This window comes from Typha latifolia, chromosome 4, assembly GCF_019914945.1.
Source record: "Typha latifolia isolate L0001 chromosome 4, TyphaL0001v2, whole genome shotgun sequence".
In the NCBI taxonomy this organism is placed as follows: Eukaryota; Viridiplantae; Streptophyta; class Magnoliopsida; order Poales; family Typhaceae; genus Typha; species Typha latifolia.
Genome location: NC_133089.1, coordinates 3,019,156 through 3,035,621, shown reverse-complemented (window position 1 = coordinate 3,035,621; position 16,466 = coordinate 3,019,156). Strand labels below are relative to the sequence as shown.

Genomic DNA, 16,466 nt, shown 5'->3' with positions numbered 1-16,466 from the left:
TTTATATTAAGAGAAAATTCTGAGTAGCTAATTTAGATTCTTATCCTTTGAATTATACTTTTAATATATAGAGTAAATCTAAAGCTTTTAATGTGGCATAAAGTTATGGTAAAAGCATGAATCATAATGGAAATTAACTTAAATATTTTTTATTTGATATATACATTTAAATTAAAGTATTATCGTTTAGAGTTAAATATATTTTATTTTTTTGTATTTTTGCTCAAAATAATTTTACCCCGTATACTTTAAAAGGTCTCAAACTGGTTCATATACTTACGACTAAAATGTGACAGTTAGTTTTTATATTAAATTTAACATACTACCGTTTTGATAATTTTGCTGTATTATATTAAAGTTGCATGTCTTCTTTAACAGCACAATAGGAGCATTTTGGTTATCCTAACATTATTTAATTAAATTTAATTAAAAAAACTAATGGTTTTATTTTAGTCATAAATATAGGGACTGATTTTAGACTTTTTAAAATATAAGAAAGTAAACTGATTTTTAAATTGTATTTAACGATATAAGTATGTAACGCCTACTTAGGTACAAAGATAGTAAGATGATCGAAAATTTATAAAAATAACTTCAGTATAATCAAAGGTAAAATTATAATTGAGTTTACGCGTGGAATAATTTATGTAATTCTTTTAATATAGAGTATAAATAATTTGATGTTTATTTTCTAATAAGAATAGCGGTACATAATTTCACAATAAAAAATAAGAATAAGTAAGTAGCTAAAGAAATCCAACCAGATACCTACCGCATTGGGAAATTTAGAGCCCCCAATTGTGAAACTTCCTTTACAATGTGTTGGGCAAAATGAGATGTGGGAGAGTTAATGCCAACCATTTTCTAAACTAAACGACTCGATAGGGCAATAGAAAGTGCAGTGTGCCAATTTAATGCGATACGGTGGGAAGTAGCGAGCTAGAAATAGTTTGGAGCATTTGCTGTTTTCTATTCGGATTTGTTGCTATCTCAACGGAATTTGATGCGCGCCGAAAAACTGATATTAAATTCGGTTGGAAGGAATATGAGCCCCTAATTTTTTTTTTCTTCAAAGATTAAATATAAATTAGAACTATTCTAAGCAGTTACTTTATATTCATAATTGTGAAGAAATTGTGTATTAGAACGGTTCTAATTTTCTAATTTGAAATGAATGATATCTAAAACCATTTTTTTTTTGTATAAGTACTTAAACCCATCGACTCTTTACATGAATTCTACACTTATTTTTATTTGTATCTGTCCATTTTAGCAAGCTAACTCTTAACGTCTATACATTTTAGAGGGTACCAACGCACATATCAACTTTTAAAGAGCATATACATAGATAATTTATTTTAAAGAAGCATGCATGCAAAGTTGCAAACCCTTCTTTTAATTGAATAAAGAAAACCATTCCCTGAGACAGACATTATATCAAAAGTACTCTTCCATCATTTAACCTAAAAGACATTCCACCAATTATAAATCCAATAGAAACCAAACTTACTGCAACACCAGTATGCTGCAGTCCTCATCATAGCTTTTAAAGAACCACCTGCAGCATAACAAACAAAATGAGTTCAGCTTCATAAATCCCTGCCTGTACATCCCTGGCATTTTCATCAGAAGCCATCTTCAGTAGTCCCTTCGACTCAAGGGTTACATGATTAGCAACATAAACATGTGGTACAAATTGAACTTTCATTGATATCATGCTGCAGATAAAAGTTACTAAGCATAAGGATAAAGTTTCTTTTAGGGCGGGGGGGGTAAAATAAGCAACATGTTCTGACAAATAACAGAAAGGCAACTAAAACAAGCAGCTACACTCAGATAGATTAATATCCATCAACATGGATTCTAGAATCTAAAATCCCTTGCCAGAGCACCCCCTCAAAAGGCATCATCTTGCCCTGTAGATCCACCTCGATACCCGCCACTGCCACCAAAACCGCCGCCGCCGCCGCCATAACCACCACGGCTACCGCCTGCTGATCTGTCATTAGCATAGCTTACGCGGATACTCCGGCCATGCAGTTCCTACAAATAAGATGAAGATATAATTATTGAGGATGCTAATGAATACTTCAATGTCACATACCAAACCTTTCTAAATTAATTCTGCGACTACTTAACAACTGCAAAAATGAATAGAAAACAAGCAGGGAAAAGAGGGAAAAGGGCAAACCTGGCCGTCCATGCTAGACATAGCTGAGGTGGCAGATTCAGTACTGTCAAAGTTAACAAATCCGAACCCCCTTGACCTCCCAGTGTCTCTGTCTGTGATAATCCTTGCTGCAGTATCACAACAAGATAATAGCATTGATCATCTATGTTTCAATAACATCTACATTGTGTTCGTACATACAGCATCCTTGAATCAAAATTGATATACTATAGGGATAATTATACTAAGACACCTTAAATTATTGTTCATTATCACATACACTCCCTCATCCTTTTCTTGATACACGTTAACCTTCTGAACTATAAAAAATCTCCCACCCTCTTAAGATGTTGAGGAAAGCTTCCAATAATTATTTTACCTTTAACTTTCTTTCATTTCTTTAAAATAGAGTAAAATAATCCCTACAAGACTTGAAATTGATCACATGACACTCACATGCCATCTTTTAATGAGAAATCCATTTTTCATAATTAAGGGGGTCAATGTGTCATGAAAAATAAATGGGAGTCTATATGAAAATGAGGAATAGTTAATGGGTTCCTATGTATATTTATCTCCATTGAATATGATATCAAGATGACAATATGCTGCTATGGGCAAATTATCTTACGCCTACAATTATACTCAGCTTTGTGCAAAAATAAATTATAATCAACTGAGTCTTGAGCCCTTATTGTTTTAAACTTATCTTTTTTAAAAGCATTAACAAAAGATAATGGCTGACCTTCTGTCACATTTCCAAAGCCGTCGAATGCCTCCTTAAGAGATTGGTCATCAGTACCATAAGAAAGCCCTGATACACCAAAAACAGCAATGAAGTTTCAAGCATGAAGACATCCACATAAAAAAAATATAGGATAAGGGATCCTACCTCCAATAAAAAGCTTTGAGGATGACATATAGCGAATGGAATTAAGTATATGCATCGCAGGGACAGGTCCAGTAGACAACACATTCTTCAAACATCCCTGCCTCAACAGGCTACTAAGTTTGTTGGAGAAAGCCATCTAATATTGTTGAATCTACAAGAGAAATAAATCAGCAACTCTTTTAGTCACCAAACTATAGTTTTGTCAAAGCCACATCATTCTACATAAGCTTCTGCAAATTTCTATCGGGATAAGCAACATCAACCAAGAGAAAGTCTACATAGCCTTATAAAAGTACATATTTTGCACTAAATAGAAGTACGGGGCAACTGTTATCGCTAAATAAGCAGTAAAGTTGTTCCGGAATGGCCAAAATCTTCTATCTACTATCATTTAAGCCAAATATAAACGAAGCAAAGTTTGTAGCCGACCTAAATATTACATACTGAATACTTAACGACTGAAATCTACAAACACTACCATCTAAAGATACCAACTTGCAAGACTTAGACTTAACAGACTCAGAAGTCAGAAGCCCCATCAAAATCGTCTCTTTTACCGCACCGAGAACAGAGGAGACTAACGCAAGAGATATTCTAAGAGAATCTTCGATATAAAGCAATCAAATACATGAAAAGAATAGCAGACGAATCCGTCTGATACTTTTAGAAAGATCACCTTCGGAAATCGCAGAGAGAGGGAGGGAGGGAGAGAGAGACAGAGAGGGTTAGGGTTTTTGGGCGTCTAGGGTTTAAGCCTCTCGCCGGCTTCGCAAAGGAGCGAGTGATCTTAATTTATAGTCCCCTCTGTTGATCGCACCACGTGGCTCCCCTGCCACGTCAAACATCACGTGATAAGCACGTGCATATGAGAGTAATTTCTCATGTGCAAATCGAATGAGGCGGTTCCAGTTCGAGTTCCGTTTCCCCGACGTTACTCATAATTCATGGCATGCTTATAATTAATTATGAGTTTTCTTCTCATTTCAGGTTTCTATATATACTCCTCTTCCGCCTCTCCCACTCTTCCTGTCTCACCTCTTTGGGGCTTTCCATCAAACATAGAGACGCGAAGGTGGCCGCGCACCTTCTCCATCGCTTTCTCTCTATCCTCCTGCGTATACCCTCCGGAGAATAATTAGTAGAAGGGGAGCAACTTCTTGCCTAATAGCAATTTCCTCGGAATAACTCAGGGAGAAGAAGAGTAGAGGTGTTTTGTGAGAAAAAAGACAGCACTTTGCCTGTTGTCTTTTGTTGTTCTTACGAGAAGGTCTCCATTTGTATGATTGGAAGCTTGGGGGGTTTTGGCACCAAAAAGGAGTTTTGATTCCTACTTTCTACCCAAAGTGGGATTATTCTCCCTTTTCTCCATCTTTGCTGACTTGGGTTCTTCTTCTTTCGCTGTGGCGAGGCCCCCTTCGGGCTTCTCCTCTTCTTGCCGGTGGACTTGTTGTGACCAGGAGGTTTTTGCTGTCGGGGCCACGGAATTCCGAGTTTGTTGGGGATTCTGCTGTGTTCCGGAGATCGGATTTTGTTTGGAGTTGCAAGGAAGTCGACTCTTGATCCTGTTCAGAGAGTTTGAGTAAATCCTATCTTTTGTTTCGCTGCTGTGGCTTGGAATCAGTAGTGGTTAGGAGAGGGAAGAGGATTGGAAGTTCATCTGAGTTTAGCTCCTTTTTGGTGTAGTTAGCGTCTTAGTGATTGGTTGTTGTGGTCTTCTTGTGTTTGTGGCGGAGGGTGGTGCTATTCGTACATAACCAGCATCTTTATTTATGCTGGTTTGATAAGTTAAAATAATTATATTTAGATTTATCAAAGCTTATTTCAGGTTGAAATTGTCCACCTAAATGAAGGTTTATAGCTCAGTTTTCTAACAGTAGGGACAGTTTGGATTGTTTCTCGGTGATTCTGGGTGGCAAAATCGTGTTTCTTGGGTAAGTAGAAGGTTCTCAGTTGGAAATGATTGTAAGGACATGGTGAATGGGAAAGAGTATTGCTGCCGGTCCATTCGCTTCCTAGAATTGCTATACTGGAAACTGGGAATATTATTGGATCTAGGGTCTCTGTGCAATGTCTCGCTGCTTCCTGTTTCCACCACCAGGATATGCGACGAGGCCGAGGAGCAACTACATAGATTTACTACTGAAGGTTCCTCCTCTTTAAACTTGGATTTGTTTGCCTATCGCCACTGTCCATCTCTGTATTTTCTTAATTTCTCCGATTGTTCTCCAGATTTTCTTATTTGTGACAAATAATTGATAGTTGATTTTGTAAAGAGATTGTCATAGTAGTAAACACATCAATTGTTGTTTATATATTAGGAAACAGAGTGTATATAGAAAAAAAAGAAACAATGTTCTTGTCTGTCTTTCCTGAAGTTAGAGATTGTGTTATCTTTGTTCTTTAATAATGTGTCGTAATTCTTGACTTGACCCTTTTTTGGAAATTGTGAAATGAATTCCAGCATCGATGGCTTGATATCTAGAATGGAGATGCACATATTTATGTAGTTCAGACATCACATAATTATTTTACTTATTTTCATTGTTTTTCTGCTTTATGTTGCTGTGAAGTTGAAATTGCTATCTTTCATGAGCAATAGGCTCAAGTGTAAATCCCTTATCCTTGCCTGATGATTGATATGCTTAATCTCTTGGACTTATAATATATTTAGTACATTAGCAAAGTTAAACCAACTTTATCTTTTGCATTTTGAAGACATTAAGTTAATTTATAGGATGATAATCATGTCGGATGTTCTTTATTTATTTTTATCCATTCTTCTCTTTGATTAACTTTGTCAAGAGTTTTTATATTCTCTCATTATTTGTTCAGTTGTAAAAAAATTTGCATGATCCCAATGCAGCCTGCTGTGCTACTTTATAGTATAGCAGCTTCAAAGTTTTCTCTCCTGTACTTCTCTGTTTTTTCTCTGAATTGGCTAGCTAAATTAACTAATGATGTAGTTGAAAAATGATATTTTGATAAACGTTTTATATCCCACTGTCACACCTGACCATTAATAAACATTTGAGTCCTTTTCTTCCTCTGGATTCTACTCATCACTAGATAGAATTTCATTTGATTCAAGGATATCTTGTTTTGGATTTTGCATGCTTGATATATGAATGTAATTATGGTTTGACATGACAATCAAAATTTCCGTAGTCCAGGATATCTGATCTGGTGTGTGATAATACTAGGCGAAATTTTAGTTTTCGAATGCAATAGACTGCTGTTGCTGTTGTATCTCATTTAAATGTGGCGTTTCTGAGTCTTATTATTGTTATGCTGGGTGTCTCTATTTTATGGTGTTCTAGTAGCCAGTTTGTGCAGTCTTCATCAACTTGTAGAATAGAGGTAGATATTTCATGTAAAAGGGGATCCCATGATGTATGAGTATCTCAATAGATCCTTTGTTTCGCTAGGAGGTTCTGCAATTTTTCATGTGATAGCCCCTCTTTTACTTTTGAATTTTAGATATTGCTGGATGTACCATGTAATACTAATTTCTGATACACATAAGCATCTTCTCATGGCAAACATGCCTACCATATTTGTAAAATAGAACTTTAATGCCTACATTCCAGTGTTAATGCATTCATAAATTGAATTCACTTGCAGCTATACTTCTATTTAGACTAATCATGATACTCCAAAAACATGTTTGTTGAGAAGTAGAGAGCATATTCAAGATGACGAGAAGTAGGATATACTGGCCTAGGGGCATACATGATAGGTTATCGGATGAGTTACGTAGAATACTACTCAGAATACTACTCAGAAGACTTTGTCAACCTAACTAATGAAGTCAAAGGCCTACCTTGAGCTATCAATGTTCTCATATAGAATTGTCACTATGTTACCACTTTTTGTCAAGAGCAAAAGGGTCTCTCAGAAAGCAAACGAAGTGGCTAACTGGCTCACATATTTTGAGAGAGAAACAAGTTTTAGTCTGGCTTCTAAAGGATCTACTCTTATGTCTTTATACTATTGCAGAAGTATGGATGTTGCTTTTTGGTTCTGTTTCCCCCCCTTATAAATGTCAGCTTGGTGGTATACAACATTCTCCCTTGGCCATGATATGGTTTATCTTTTTATTTGTTACTCGGTCTGAAATGAATTATCAACAAATTATCTTTTCAGGAGAAGTTCAAAGAGAAGAAGCGTAAAAAGGAAAAGTGGGAGAAAGAAAAAAGAGATGGTAAACACAGAAGAGGCAGACAACATAGAAAGGAGAAGCACAAACAGAAGAAATATCGAAAAGGAAAACACAAAGATAAGAAAAAGGACGAGGGCGGTAATAGGAATAGAAGCAGGACATCAGCAGAAAATACTGAAGAACAGACCAACATTGACTATGGTGAAATACTTGGCACTAGCAGTTGGAAAGCTATGGAAGTCAAACGTTCTAGAATTATCAATGAGGCGGGCCGGAGGGTCAGAGATGAAGAATCAGGGGCGGCAAACCAAATGGTTAAAAACTTTACGGGTTCATCTGGGAAAGGCTTTGAGAGCTTGGGTGTTCCAACTGCAATGGAGAAGGAAAGAGTTGCACACAATAAGATGGTCAGTAACTCCCTTGTTACTACACAAGGGAATGATGGGACGGAACAACAGATTAACAAGAAAATTTCTAACCAGAGAACTGAGACCGTTGCTTTTAAAGCTGCAAAGCAGAAAGGAATAGGTTCTAGTCATGAGAAGGTTCTTTACCTTAATATCACAACCCAAAGGGGAATTGGAGAAGCACGCCAACTACTGGAAAATTCGATGGTTTTTATGCAAAGAAGGTCAAGTAGCCGACATGCTACGAGTGAGGCAGAGCTGAAGAGAGGTGCAGGTAATGGAATTATCTCAAGCCCAAAAGTCACCATGCAGAGAACAAATGATGGGGTGGTCCGACAAGCAGGAGGATTTTCAAGTTCTGTCGATATAGAACTCGAGGGCATGGGCTCTGCAAATGTGTTGGAAAAAGAAAATGCAGGTAATAAGATCCTTCCAAACCATTTTATTACAGATCACAGAAGCAATGATCGGATGGGCACGGAGAACAGTGCAGACAGAAGAGTTGAAGGATTAGAAAAGAAGGGAGAAGCAGACAATGGACAAAGAAACAGGGATATCTATAAGGATTGGGATGATAAAGAAAAAAATAAGGATAAAGGAAAACATGAAGAAAGGAAAAAGGAAAAGAAAACAAAGGAGAAAGGTAGGCACAAAAACAAAGAACATGGTAAAACAAGAGATAGTAGTAACAATAATCAGATAGATGATCTATATATAAAGACCTTAACTCTTCAAAACAACAATGGTAAAAGTGATGGTACTGATGAAGATCTCAAGAAGAGGAAGGACTATGAGATGAATGGTTCCTTATATGGTGAGTTCTTTATTGTTACCGACTACTGAGCTACTCCGTTTTTCTTTTTCCTCTTTAGCTCAGTATTCTTTTGAAGTGCCACATATGCTTTTATGATGTTGTAGCTGTTCTTTCATTTTTATATTTTTATATTTGCAATTTGACAGAAAATGATGCACGATCTTTCAAGTACCCAAGAATACCCCCCTCCAATGCTCGTTCGGAGAACCGTAGAAAATTGCATTCACATACTGCTATACCTTCTTCCATCAAGCCTAATTCCATAAACAATATTAAGGCAGAAAGGCACATAGATGACAATGGATACAACGTTAATGGCACTGCAGAAGCTCAGTGCTCTTCAACTGACCTGAGACCTCCAGTTTCTGTAGCTGCTAATGAGAATGGTGATGTTTTTGCAAAACCATCTCTTCTGGATTCCAAGTATCTAAGACAAGTGTACTCTGTTCCCAACATGGAAGTATGGTCCGAGTATGAGAACGAGGACTGGCTGTTTAACAGCAGTAACTTCTCAACAAAGCCTACAGAAAAGTTTGAGGTTGATGAAACATTCCAAGTGTGGGCTCAGGCACTTAGAATCGAGTCTGCGGACGTTTTTGCTTTGCCCTATGTCACTCCTTTCTGATATCTGACACTCTCGATATACTGTGAACTGGTGATCTTCATATTCCCAGGATATGACCACATTGCAAGGTAGATGGCTTGTTTCTATTGCTGTCTTTACTTGCTTTAACTGATCTCCAGCTACAAGCTTGTGCTTGTTGGTCAGTTCTAGATGCCTTGAATTCAAGGTCTTTTTATCCTATATCCAAATCGATAGTTATCGACTTATTTCAGTAAGGATTTACTCCCTATTCCCCTATCAAAAACTATATTAATTTTGTCTTTAAGAATTTGAGTTCCAAAACAGGAGCAGCAAGGAGCAGTCCTGCAGAGCAAGAAAATTCTGATTTGTATTCTTGTAAATTTTTTATTGCAAAATGTACAGTACATTGGGGAATAGGGAGAGAGAGAGAGAGAGAGAGAGAGAGAGAGAGAGAGAGAGGGGAAAAAGCAATTATTATTATTCACTCATATCTTGTTCCCTTCAGCTGTTTGGCCTTGATTTAATTTTAGAAACACATGATTGTTCTTGAATGTAAGAACCACTTCATGCTTGAATTCAAATTTGTCTGGTGGCAATATGTAGTGCAAAGGAAAGGGTCAGAACTGTATATACAAAGAACAACTATTATTTAATTTTTAAAGCCACTTATCGTTGCAGTGATTATTGACATGGTTAATTTCTTGGTGTCAAACTTTAACCATCACACCTAGTGAAAGATGTGCAAGTAATGACTAACCATAACACTTTATTAATGTCATAACATGCTACCAAACATTACAACGTGGCTTGAGCACCGCTATATATATATATATTAAAAGACAAGGTTTACATTTCATCCTCCAGATACCAACCCCATACCTACCAATGGATGTTGAGGCACAAAAATAATCACCTCACATTTCCACAATGATCTTCCCTGTAGCATGACCATCTATGCTCTTAACCCAAGCTTCCTCTGCTTTGTTTAATGGATGTACCGAGTCTACTACAGTCTTCAGCTTGCCTTCCTTCACCAGCTGCATTACAAATTCCAATTCCTCTCTTTTAGGTGCCAAGAGCAATGGCACCAACTTCTTCTTAGAGAAGGTTACTTTCTTAAGAAGAAAAGTGACCATGCTTTTAAAAGAGGGAGTTATATCTATAACCTTCCCATTACTACTCAAGTTAGGCTCAAAGGTGGAGAATGGGATCCCTGTGGTGCAATGGATCACTGCATCATACTTCTTGTCTGATGGGCTCTTCAGGATTGCACCTTCAGGTGACTTATAATCGAGCACCTCATCAGCACCGAGGCTCTTTACGAGATCGACATTGCGAGCGCCGCAAGTGGCAGTGACATGAAGGCCTGCTACCTTCGCTTGCTGGACGGCGAAATGTCCAACGCCACCAGAAGCGGCGGTGATCAGAACATTCGATGGCTTGTCACTGCCGTCGAACTTCATCCCTGCGGCTTTCAGTGCCTGCAGGGCGGTGACAGCCGCAGTTGGTAGGCCAGCCCCTTCAGATGGAGACACTTCAGGAGGCCTTGAAACCATTAAATTCACTTGTGCCACCGCATATTCTGCGAGGCCACCGCCAGTCTGACATACAGAATAATAGGTCAGGAAGTTGGAAAAGTATACAAGGACTTCACAAAGGATCATATATTGCTATTAACTTCGAGCACAGCTAATGTTCCAATGCGTTACGAAGTTTAGCACTTACTGGAAAATTGAGCATGGCAACAGCTTTGTCACCTACACTGAAGGAACTTACTCCAGGACCGAGCTCAATTACTTCTCCAGCAACGTCAACAACTATTTCACCCAAGAAATGAAGGCATCATTCAAATATCATATGATGCTTGCTTTGTTTTGGTGGGAGTAAGTAACATACAAGATTCAATTGAGAAACCAGAAAAATCCATATTAGCTGAGCAAGTTGGGGTTATATTGCATATGCTCACAAAACATTAAGTAGAACTGCATCAGAGAGCCTCGTGTCTCTTCTTGTGAAGGAGCTTCAGATTACCTGGTATGAATGGAAATTTAGGTGGCAAAAATGGCCTCAGCATGCCTTTCTGAATCTTCCAGTCAACTGGATTTATGCTCGCGGCCTCCAACTTCAATAAAACCTCATCTTTCTTTGGTGAAGGAATTGGAACCTCAACATGCTGCAGTTATCATAAAATATACTTCAAGAGAAGCATAATGAACTATACGCAAGGACTTATTCAAGCAAAGTTGAAAATTGTCCAGAAATTTTTACTTGGACAATTAAATGGAGAACATTGTATACATAAATAGATATAGTATTGAAAGATCAACATCTAGAAAGCAAAATTATGATGCTTGATGATGACCAAGCTAGACAATGAACACATTCAACATGAGGAAGCTTAGAAATTTTTTCCAAAACCAAGACCATGGAACAGGGCTTTAATGCAGAGTAACAGAGAAAGGAACAACCCGACCTAAATAACCAAAAAGAAAACAAAAACTACCACCCACAGACACATGGAATCTCCAGTTGATCTAGGCATTTCATCATGCACCTCCGATGGTAGCAAAAAGCAGCAGTACTACTATTAATCGAAATAGACAAAGAAATCCATACAATGAGACACTTAAATCAGAGGAGTTTCGCATCAAATACAATTATATCTTTCTTCCAAAAATCCAGATAAGCACCAAACATTAGGAGACGTTCATATACCTTCAGCCCAGCTGCTCCACCGCCATATCTGTCATACTGCACTGCTCTCATAACTTTCGCAGCCATGGCTACAGAGAGAGAGAGAGAGAGAGAGAGAGAGAGAGAGAGAGAGAGAGAGGGGTTTGTGTGGTAAGAGAGACAGAGATAAAGGTTTGGTCGCAAATTATAAGTGGTTTGCTGTCAGCTGACAGTCCATTCTAGTTGCCACCAATGCGTCTTCTATAAGATGACAGCGAAATAGCTTTTACATGAGTAGCTGAAAGCTAAATCAATTATCCAACAGTCTGGGTGGTGTAGTTGGTTATCACGCTAGTCTCACACACTAGAGGTCCCCGGTTCGAACCCGGGCTCAGACATACATTAGTCTTTTAATTTTCAACATAATAATAACTCACATTTTAGTAATTTTATGATTAGAGTCTTTTAAGTTTTGCTTTCATTTTTTTTAATTTCAGTGATGATTTCGATATCAATTTCATTTTCGTTTCATCTTTAGGACATAAGATTTTATGATTAATATTCGTCTTTCAAGTGATTTGTAATTTAATCATTCGACAACCTATGTTAATTTAGACTAACTCTAACAAAATGATAACAAAGCAGTACGATTAACTTTTCAAAGGTAAATTACAGATAAAAAGGGGAGATGGAATATATAACAAATAGCTCAAAGACAGATTGGAATCATAAAATTATTAAAATATAGGATGTTGTTTGAAAATCTTCTAAAGGTTGCTTCGATAGATCCGTTAGGTAACACATCGAAGTCCAAGTACACATGCAGCCATACAGACCTTCTGTTTAATTTCCTACATGGTTTAAAACCAATGAATGGGTCAAAGTCTAGTAGACTTAAAACGGTGACTGACCCAATTGGCCAATTCATTCTCTCTTATTTGGATCCAAGACTTGTGAGGTATGCAAATTTAGTCGATTTCTCCGTCTTTCCTGAGCCACGATGATGTTTTTTTTTTTCACATTAGACCCTTGAAGTTTAGGATTTATCTAACGATGCTTTCCAGACAAAATCTTGAAAAGATTTAGTGTTCGATTTGATAAATAGCGCATCCGTGCACAACGCAACGCACACCACAACGAACGAACGAACGATCGATCAACGGATACATATCGCTTTTTTCCTTGTGGCAGTAAAGCTGGAGGAGAGCCTGATGATTACCTTCCTTTCTTGCTTTAATCCATTAAAATAACGTATACAAATTATTCCCGAGAGCCAGACGCGAATCTCGAGGCACACCTTCTCCTCTTTCTTCCCTCTATAGAATCTAATTTACAAAAGAGCGTTCAAAGAGAGCCAAGAAGAGGAACAGGAGAAAGGAGAAAGAAGAAAGAACGAAGAAAAAAAAAGAAGTTACCTTTTTCTCACCTTCCTCTCTCTTTCTCTGTTAGCCTAAGGTAGCTAAACCTAAAACCCTTCATCAATAAAAGCATTAACTATCGCGCCTATATAACTCCCCCCCCCGCCCCATAAAAATCAAGCAACTCCCCCCAAGAGCAACACAGCTAGCTCCTGCCATGGCTCTCCTTCCGCTCTTCTTCCTCCTCTTCTTGTTATCTTCCCAAGGTAAGCATTTTGAGCAATACGCACTTCTTATCTTTGCTGTTATCCCACTGACCCACTTCGTTTCCACAGCCAAAGGCGCTGCCTTTAAAGGTCTCGGAGTCAACTACGGCGTCCTCGGGGACAACATCCCTTCCCCGTCCCACTCCGTCCGCCTCCTCCGGTCGGTCAAAGCCGGCGCCGTCAAGATATACGACGCCAACCCAGCCATCCTACGCGCGCTCTCGCGTACGCACCTCCGCGTCTCCATCATGGTCCCGAACCAGCTCATCCCTTCTCTGGCCGCGAACCAATCCGCCGCTGAGTCCTGGGTCGCCTCCAATCTCCTCCCGTTCTACCCTAAGACCCGAGTCCGCTTCCTTCTCGTGGGAAACGAGGTGCTCTCGGATTACTCCATCAAGAACTCAACTTGGCCTTCTTTAGTTCCCGCCATGGTCAACCTCCACAAGGCTATCAAGTGCCATTCGATCCATAACATTAAAGTCGGCACCACTCTCGCCATGGACGCTCTGAACTCGTCGTTTCCGCCCTCCGCCGGCGATTTCCGTTCAGACATCGCCGAGCCGGTGATCAGACCTCTGCTTAGGTTTCTATCCAAGACCCGCTCATACTACTTCGTGGATGCGTACCCTTACTTCGTCTGGGCGTCGAACACCGACTCTGTTTCCCTCGATTACGCGCTTTTTGAGGGGAATTCGAGCACAAATTACTTTGACCCGGGGAGTAAATTGACATATACCAACATGCTCGACCAAATGCTTGATGCCGTGATCGCGGCGATGTGTCGCTTGGGGTACGGCAATGTGCCTCTGGCCATTGCGGAGACCGGTTGGCCTAATGCCGGCGATCTGGATCAAATTGGGGCCAACGTGTATAATGCCGCTATTTACAATCGCAATTTGGCGAAGAGAATGGCGATGAGGCCAGCGGTCGGCACGCCGGCTAGGCCAGGGGCAATGATGCCGGTGTTTGTGTTTTCCCTCTATAATGAGAACCAGAAGCCAGGGCCAGGGACAGAGCGGCATTGGGGGTTGTTTTATCCCAACAAGAGGGCGGTATATGAGATTGACCTCACCGGTCGGCGACAATTGGCATCCTACCCACCATTGCCAGCGCCGGAGAATGATGAGCCATATAAAGGGAAGATTTGGTGTGTCTTGGTTAAGGGAAAGGTGAATGAGACCGCGGTGGCGGGTGCGGTGACATATGCTTGCGGGCAGGGGAATGGCACTTGCAACGCAATTAGGCCAGGCGGGGTGTGCTACCGGCCAAATACTGTGGCGGCGCATGCAAGTTATGCATTTAATTCTTATTGGCAGCAGTTCAGGAAGGCAGGAGGGACTTGCTTCTTCAATGGTCTAGCAGTTCAGACTGCTAAAGATCCAAGTAAGTTCCTACCAATCCTCTTTATCTTTCAAGCTAGTAGTTATCTCCTGTATGATAATGGTAGAATCTTTGGATTTTTAGAGGAACTTATAATGTTATAAGCTAGCTCTGATGATTGGATTGAAATAATAGTATATCTTCAGTACTGATTCATTTGGTTTAATTTAGGTAGTGGTACCAATTTGATCCAGGCATGGCTTTCATGTTGGAACTCTTGAATAGTTCATGAGCTGTCCCTTGATGAGTATCACAATGATTTGTAGTTCTTCTTTGAGCAATGAGAGCTTTATTAGGTATTATCAGATGAACAACCCATCCGGAAAGAAAACAAAACCGATAGATTTAGCTAAGACATTACACTTTTCTAATGCTGTCTTGCCAAAAGATCCTTGTGATTTAACTAAGTATGAAAATGCATGCTTATTGCATTGCGGGGCAGATTGTGAATAAGATATTCTGGAACTGATAGGAGCTGATGGCATTCTTATTGGTCACCAATGTCAAACAAGGTGTGGTGTGCATTTAATATGCTGCTTGTTTGTTTCAAAGTTGGATTTGATCTCCCACCAAAATTTTGCAGGATATATTTTTCACCTGCTTTTGGTCCACATATATTTGGCCCGGTAGACTTTTTTCTCTAAAAGTTCTAGGGTTTACACTAGGTAAGCCTGGATCTAGGAGCCACAATTGGTGGAGTGTCTACCTTTGATTTAATGCTTGATGTAAACTTATTAGGCTTGTTGCAGAATTGTTGGTCAATTTTCATCGTTTGCAAGTTATATCAAATATACAAACCTAAAAGATTACATAATAGACAGATTTGAATGGATGTCCTATTCTTATCATCTAAGTATCTGAAAGTGTCTCTCTTTGATCTGTTGCCGTCCCCATTCTGCGAATCTCGCACATTTATTTGCATGCCTACTTTTTATCTATTTCAGAAATTTTATGTCAAACATCTACAATCATAGTTCGTGAAATTTTTACTATTAAACCTATTGGAATCTTCTATTCGTTCTTGCTTGATTTTGTATGACCCGATGGTGGTTTTTGCAGGTTATGGATCTTGCAAATTCCCGAGTTTGTCAAACTAAGGAAGAAGGACATCAATTGCGCCTACCGGAACAAGTTGTATTAGGCTATTAGCTAGGAGAGTCATATTGCTTCGGCATGCTTTCTTCTTTACTTTTGCCCCCATTCCTTACTTACCTTCTTTTTGTCATTTTGGAAATGCTTTACGGCATCGATGACTTACGATCATATCTTAGTTCCAAAGATGTTGTATCTTTGTCTTCTCTTTGTTTTTTCCATTTATTATCAGGCATTTTAAGAGTGATTCTATAGCTTATATGAAAGAGTTCATGTATGTCATATTGAGATGGTTTCATATATTGATACCACGGCATGCTTCAGGAGACTTGATTATATTAACTGTTTTCATTAAGTTGAATAAATCACTTGCTTCTTCTAATTGAATGCTGCTGCATTGAGGTTCACAGCATAATGTCAATTGTGGTGCAATGGCTTGCCCAAAATAGTATTACTAACCTCTGAATTCATAATCACACATGTAAGTGACTATAATAGAAAAGAATAAATTGTGAATTCTTAAAAGATAAAATTAATTTTGCATACCAATCCTTGATTCAGAACTTTACTAGTAGTTTGTGATCCAGGATCTACCAGGCTATCTCCTGAGATATTAATGGGCTGGAGTTGGGCTTGACTAGTAGCCCAGGAATATACATATATAGATAT

The 16,466-nt window shown here is 38.8% G+C and overlaps 4 protein-coding genes and 1 non-coding gene across 6 annotated transcripts; 3 read left to right on the top strand and 2 right to left on the bottom strand.

The window, feature by feature from the left end:
- Nucleotides 1–1,687: 1,687 nt before the first annotated feature.
- On the bottom strand, nt 1,688–4,146 carry LOC140787191 (glycine-rich RNA-binding protein 4, mitochondrial-like). The gene is made up of 5 exons (XM_073135984.1): nt 3,739–4,146; nt 3,063–3,213; nt 2,916–2,984; nt 2,192–2,298; nt 1,688–2,043 (listed from the first exon to the last, which is right to left on the bottom strand). Exons 2-5 carry the CDS (start codon nt 3,196–3,198, stop codon nt 1,897–1,899), a joined length of 459 nt encoding a protein of 152 aa, XP_072992085.1. The 5' UTR covers nt 3,199–3,213; nt 3,739–4,146; the 3' UTR covers nt 1,688–1,896.
- Nucleotides 4,147–4,676: 530 nt separating this feature from the next.
- On the top strand, nt 4,677–9,712 carry LOC140787189 (uncharacterized). 2 transcript variants are annotated; one of them, XM_073135980.1, is made up of 3 exons: nt 4,677–5,207; nt 7,206–8,442; nt 8,589–9,712. In XM_073135980.1, exons 1-3 carry the CDS (start codon nt 5,130–5,132, stop codon nt 9,065–9,067), a joined length of 1,794 nt encoding a protein of 597 aa, XP_072992081.1. In that variant the 5' UTR covers nt 4,677–5,129; the 3' UTR covers nt 9,068–9,712. The 2 variants fall into 2 exon arrangements, with proteins under 2 accessions (XP_072992081.1, XP_072992082.1); XM_073135981.1 differs by lacking the exon at nt 4,677–5,207 and adding an exon at nt 6,312–7,115.
- Nucleotides 9,713–9,774: 62 nt separating this feature from the next.
- Nucleotides 9,775–11,937, bottom strand: LOC140787190 (chloroplast envelope quinone oxidoreductase homolog). The gene is made up of 4 exons (XM_073135982.1): nt 11,744–11,937; nt 11,060–11,201; nt 10,754–10,845; nt 9,775–10,629 (listed from the first exon to the last, which is right to left on the bottom strand). The coding sequence occupies exons 1-4, from the start codon at nt 11,807–11,809 to the stop codon at nt 9,943–9,945; spliced, it is 987 nt and encodes a 328-aa protein (XP_072992083.1). The 5' UTR covers nt 11,810–11,937; the 3' UTR covers nt 9,775–9,942.
- An 88-nt stretch (nt 11,938–12,025) lies between these two features.
- Nucleotides 12,026–12,099, top strand: TRNAV-CAC (transfer RNA valine (anticodon CAC)). Its single transcript has one exon. It is a non-coding gene; the product is annotated as a tRNA-Val (tRNA).
- Nucleotides 12,100–12,829: 730 nt separating this feature from the next.
- On the top strand, nt 12,830–16,179 carry LOC140786394 (probable glucan endo-1,3-beta-glucosidase A6). Its single transcript, XM_073134787.1, has 3 exons — nt 12,830–13,325; nt 13,395–14,708; nt 15,765–16,179. The coding sequence occupies exons 1-3, from the start codon at nt 13,277–13,279 to the stop codon at nt 15,800–15,802; spliced, it is 1,401 nt and encodes a 466-aa protein (XP_072990888.1). The 5' UTR covers nt 12,830–13,276; the 3' UTR covers nt 15,803–16,179.
- Nucleotides 16,180–16,466: the final 287 nt, after the last annotated feature.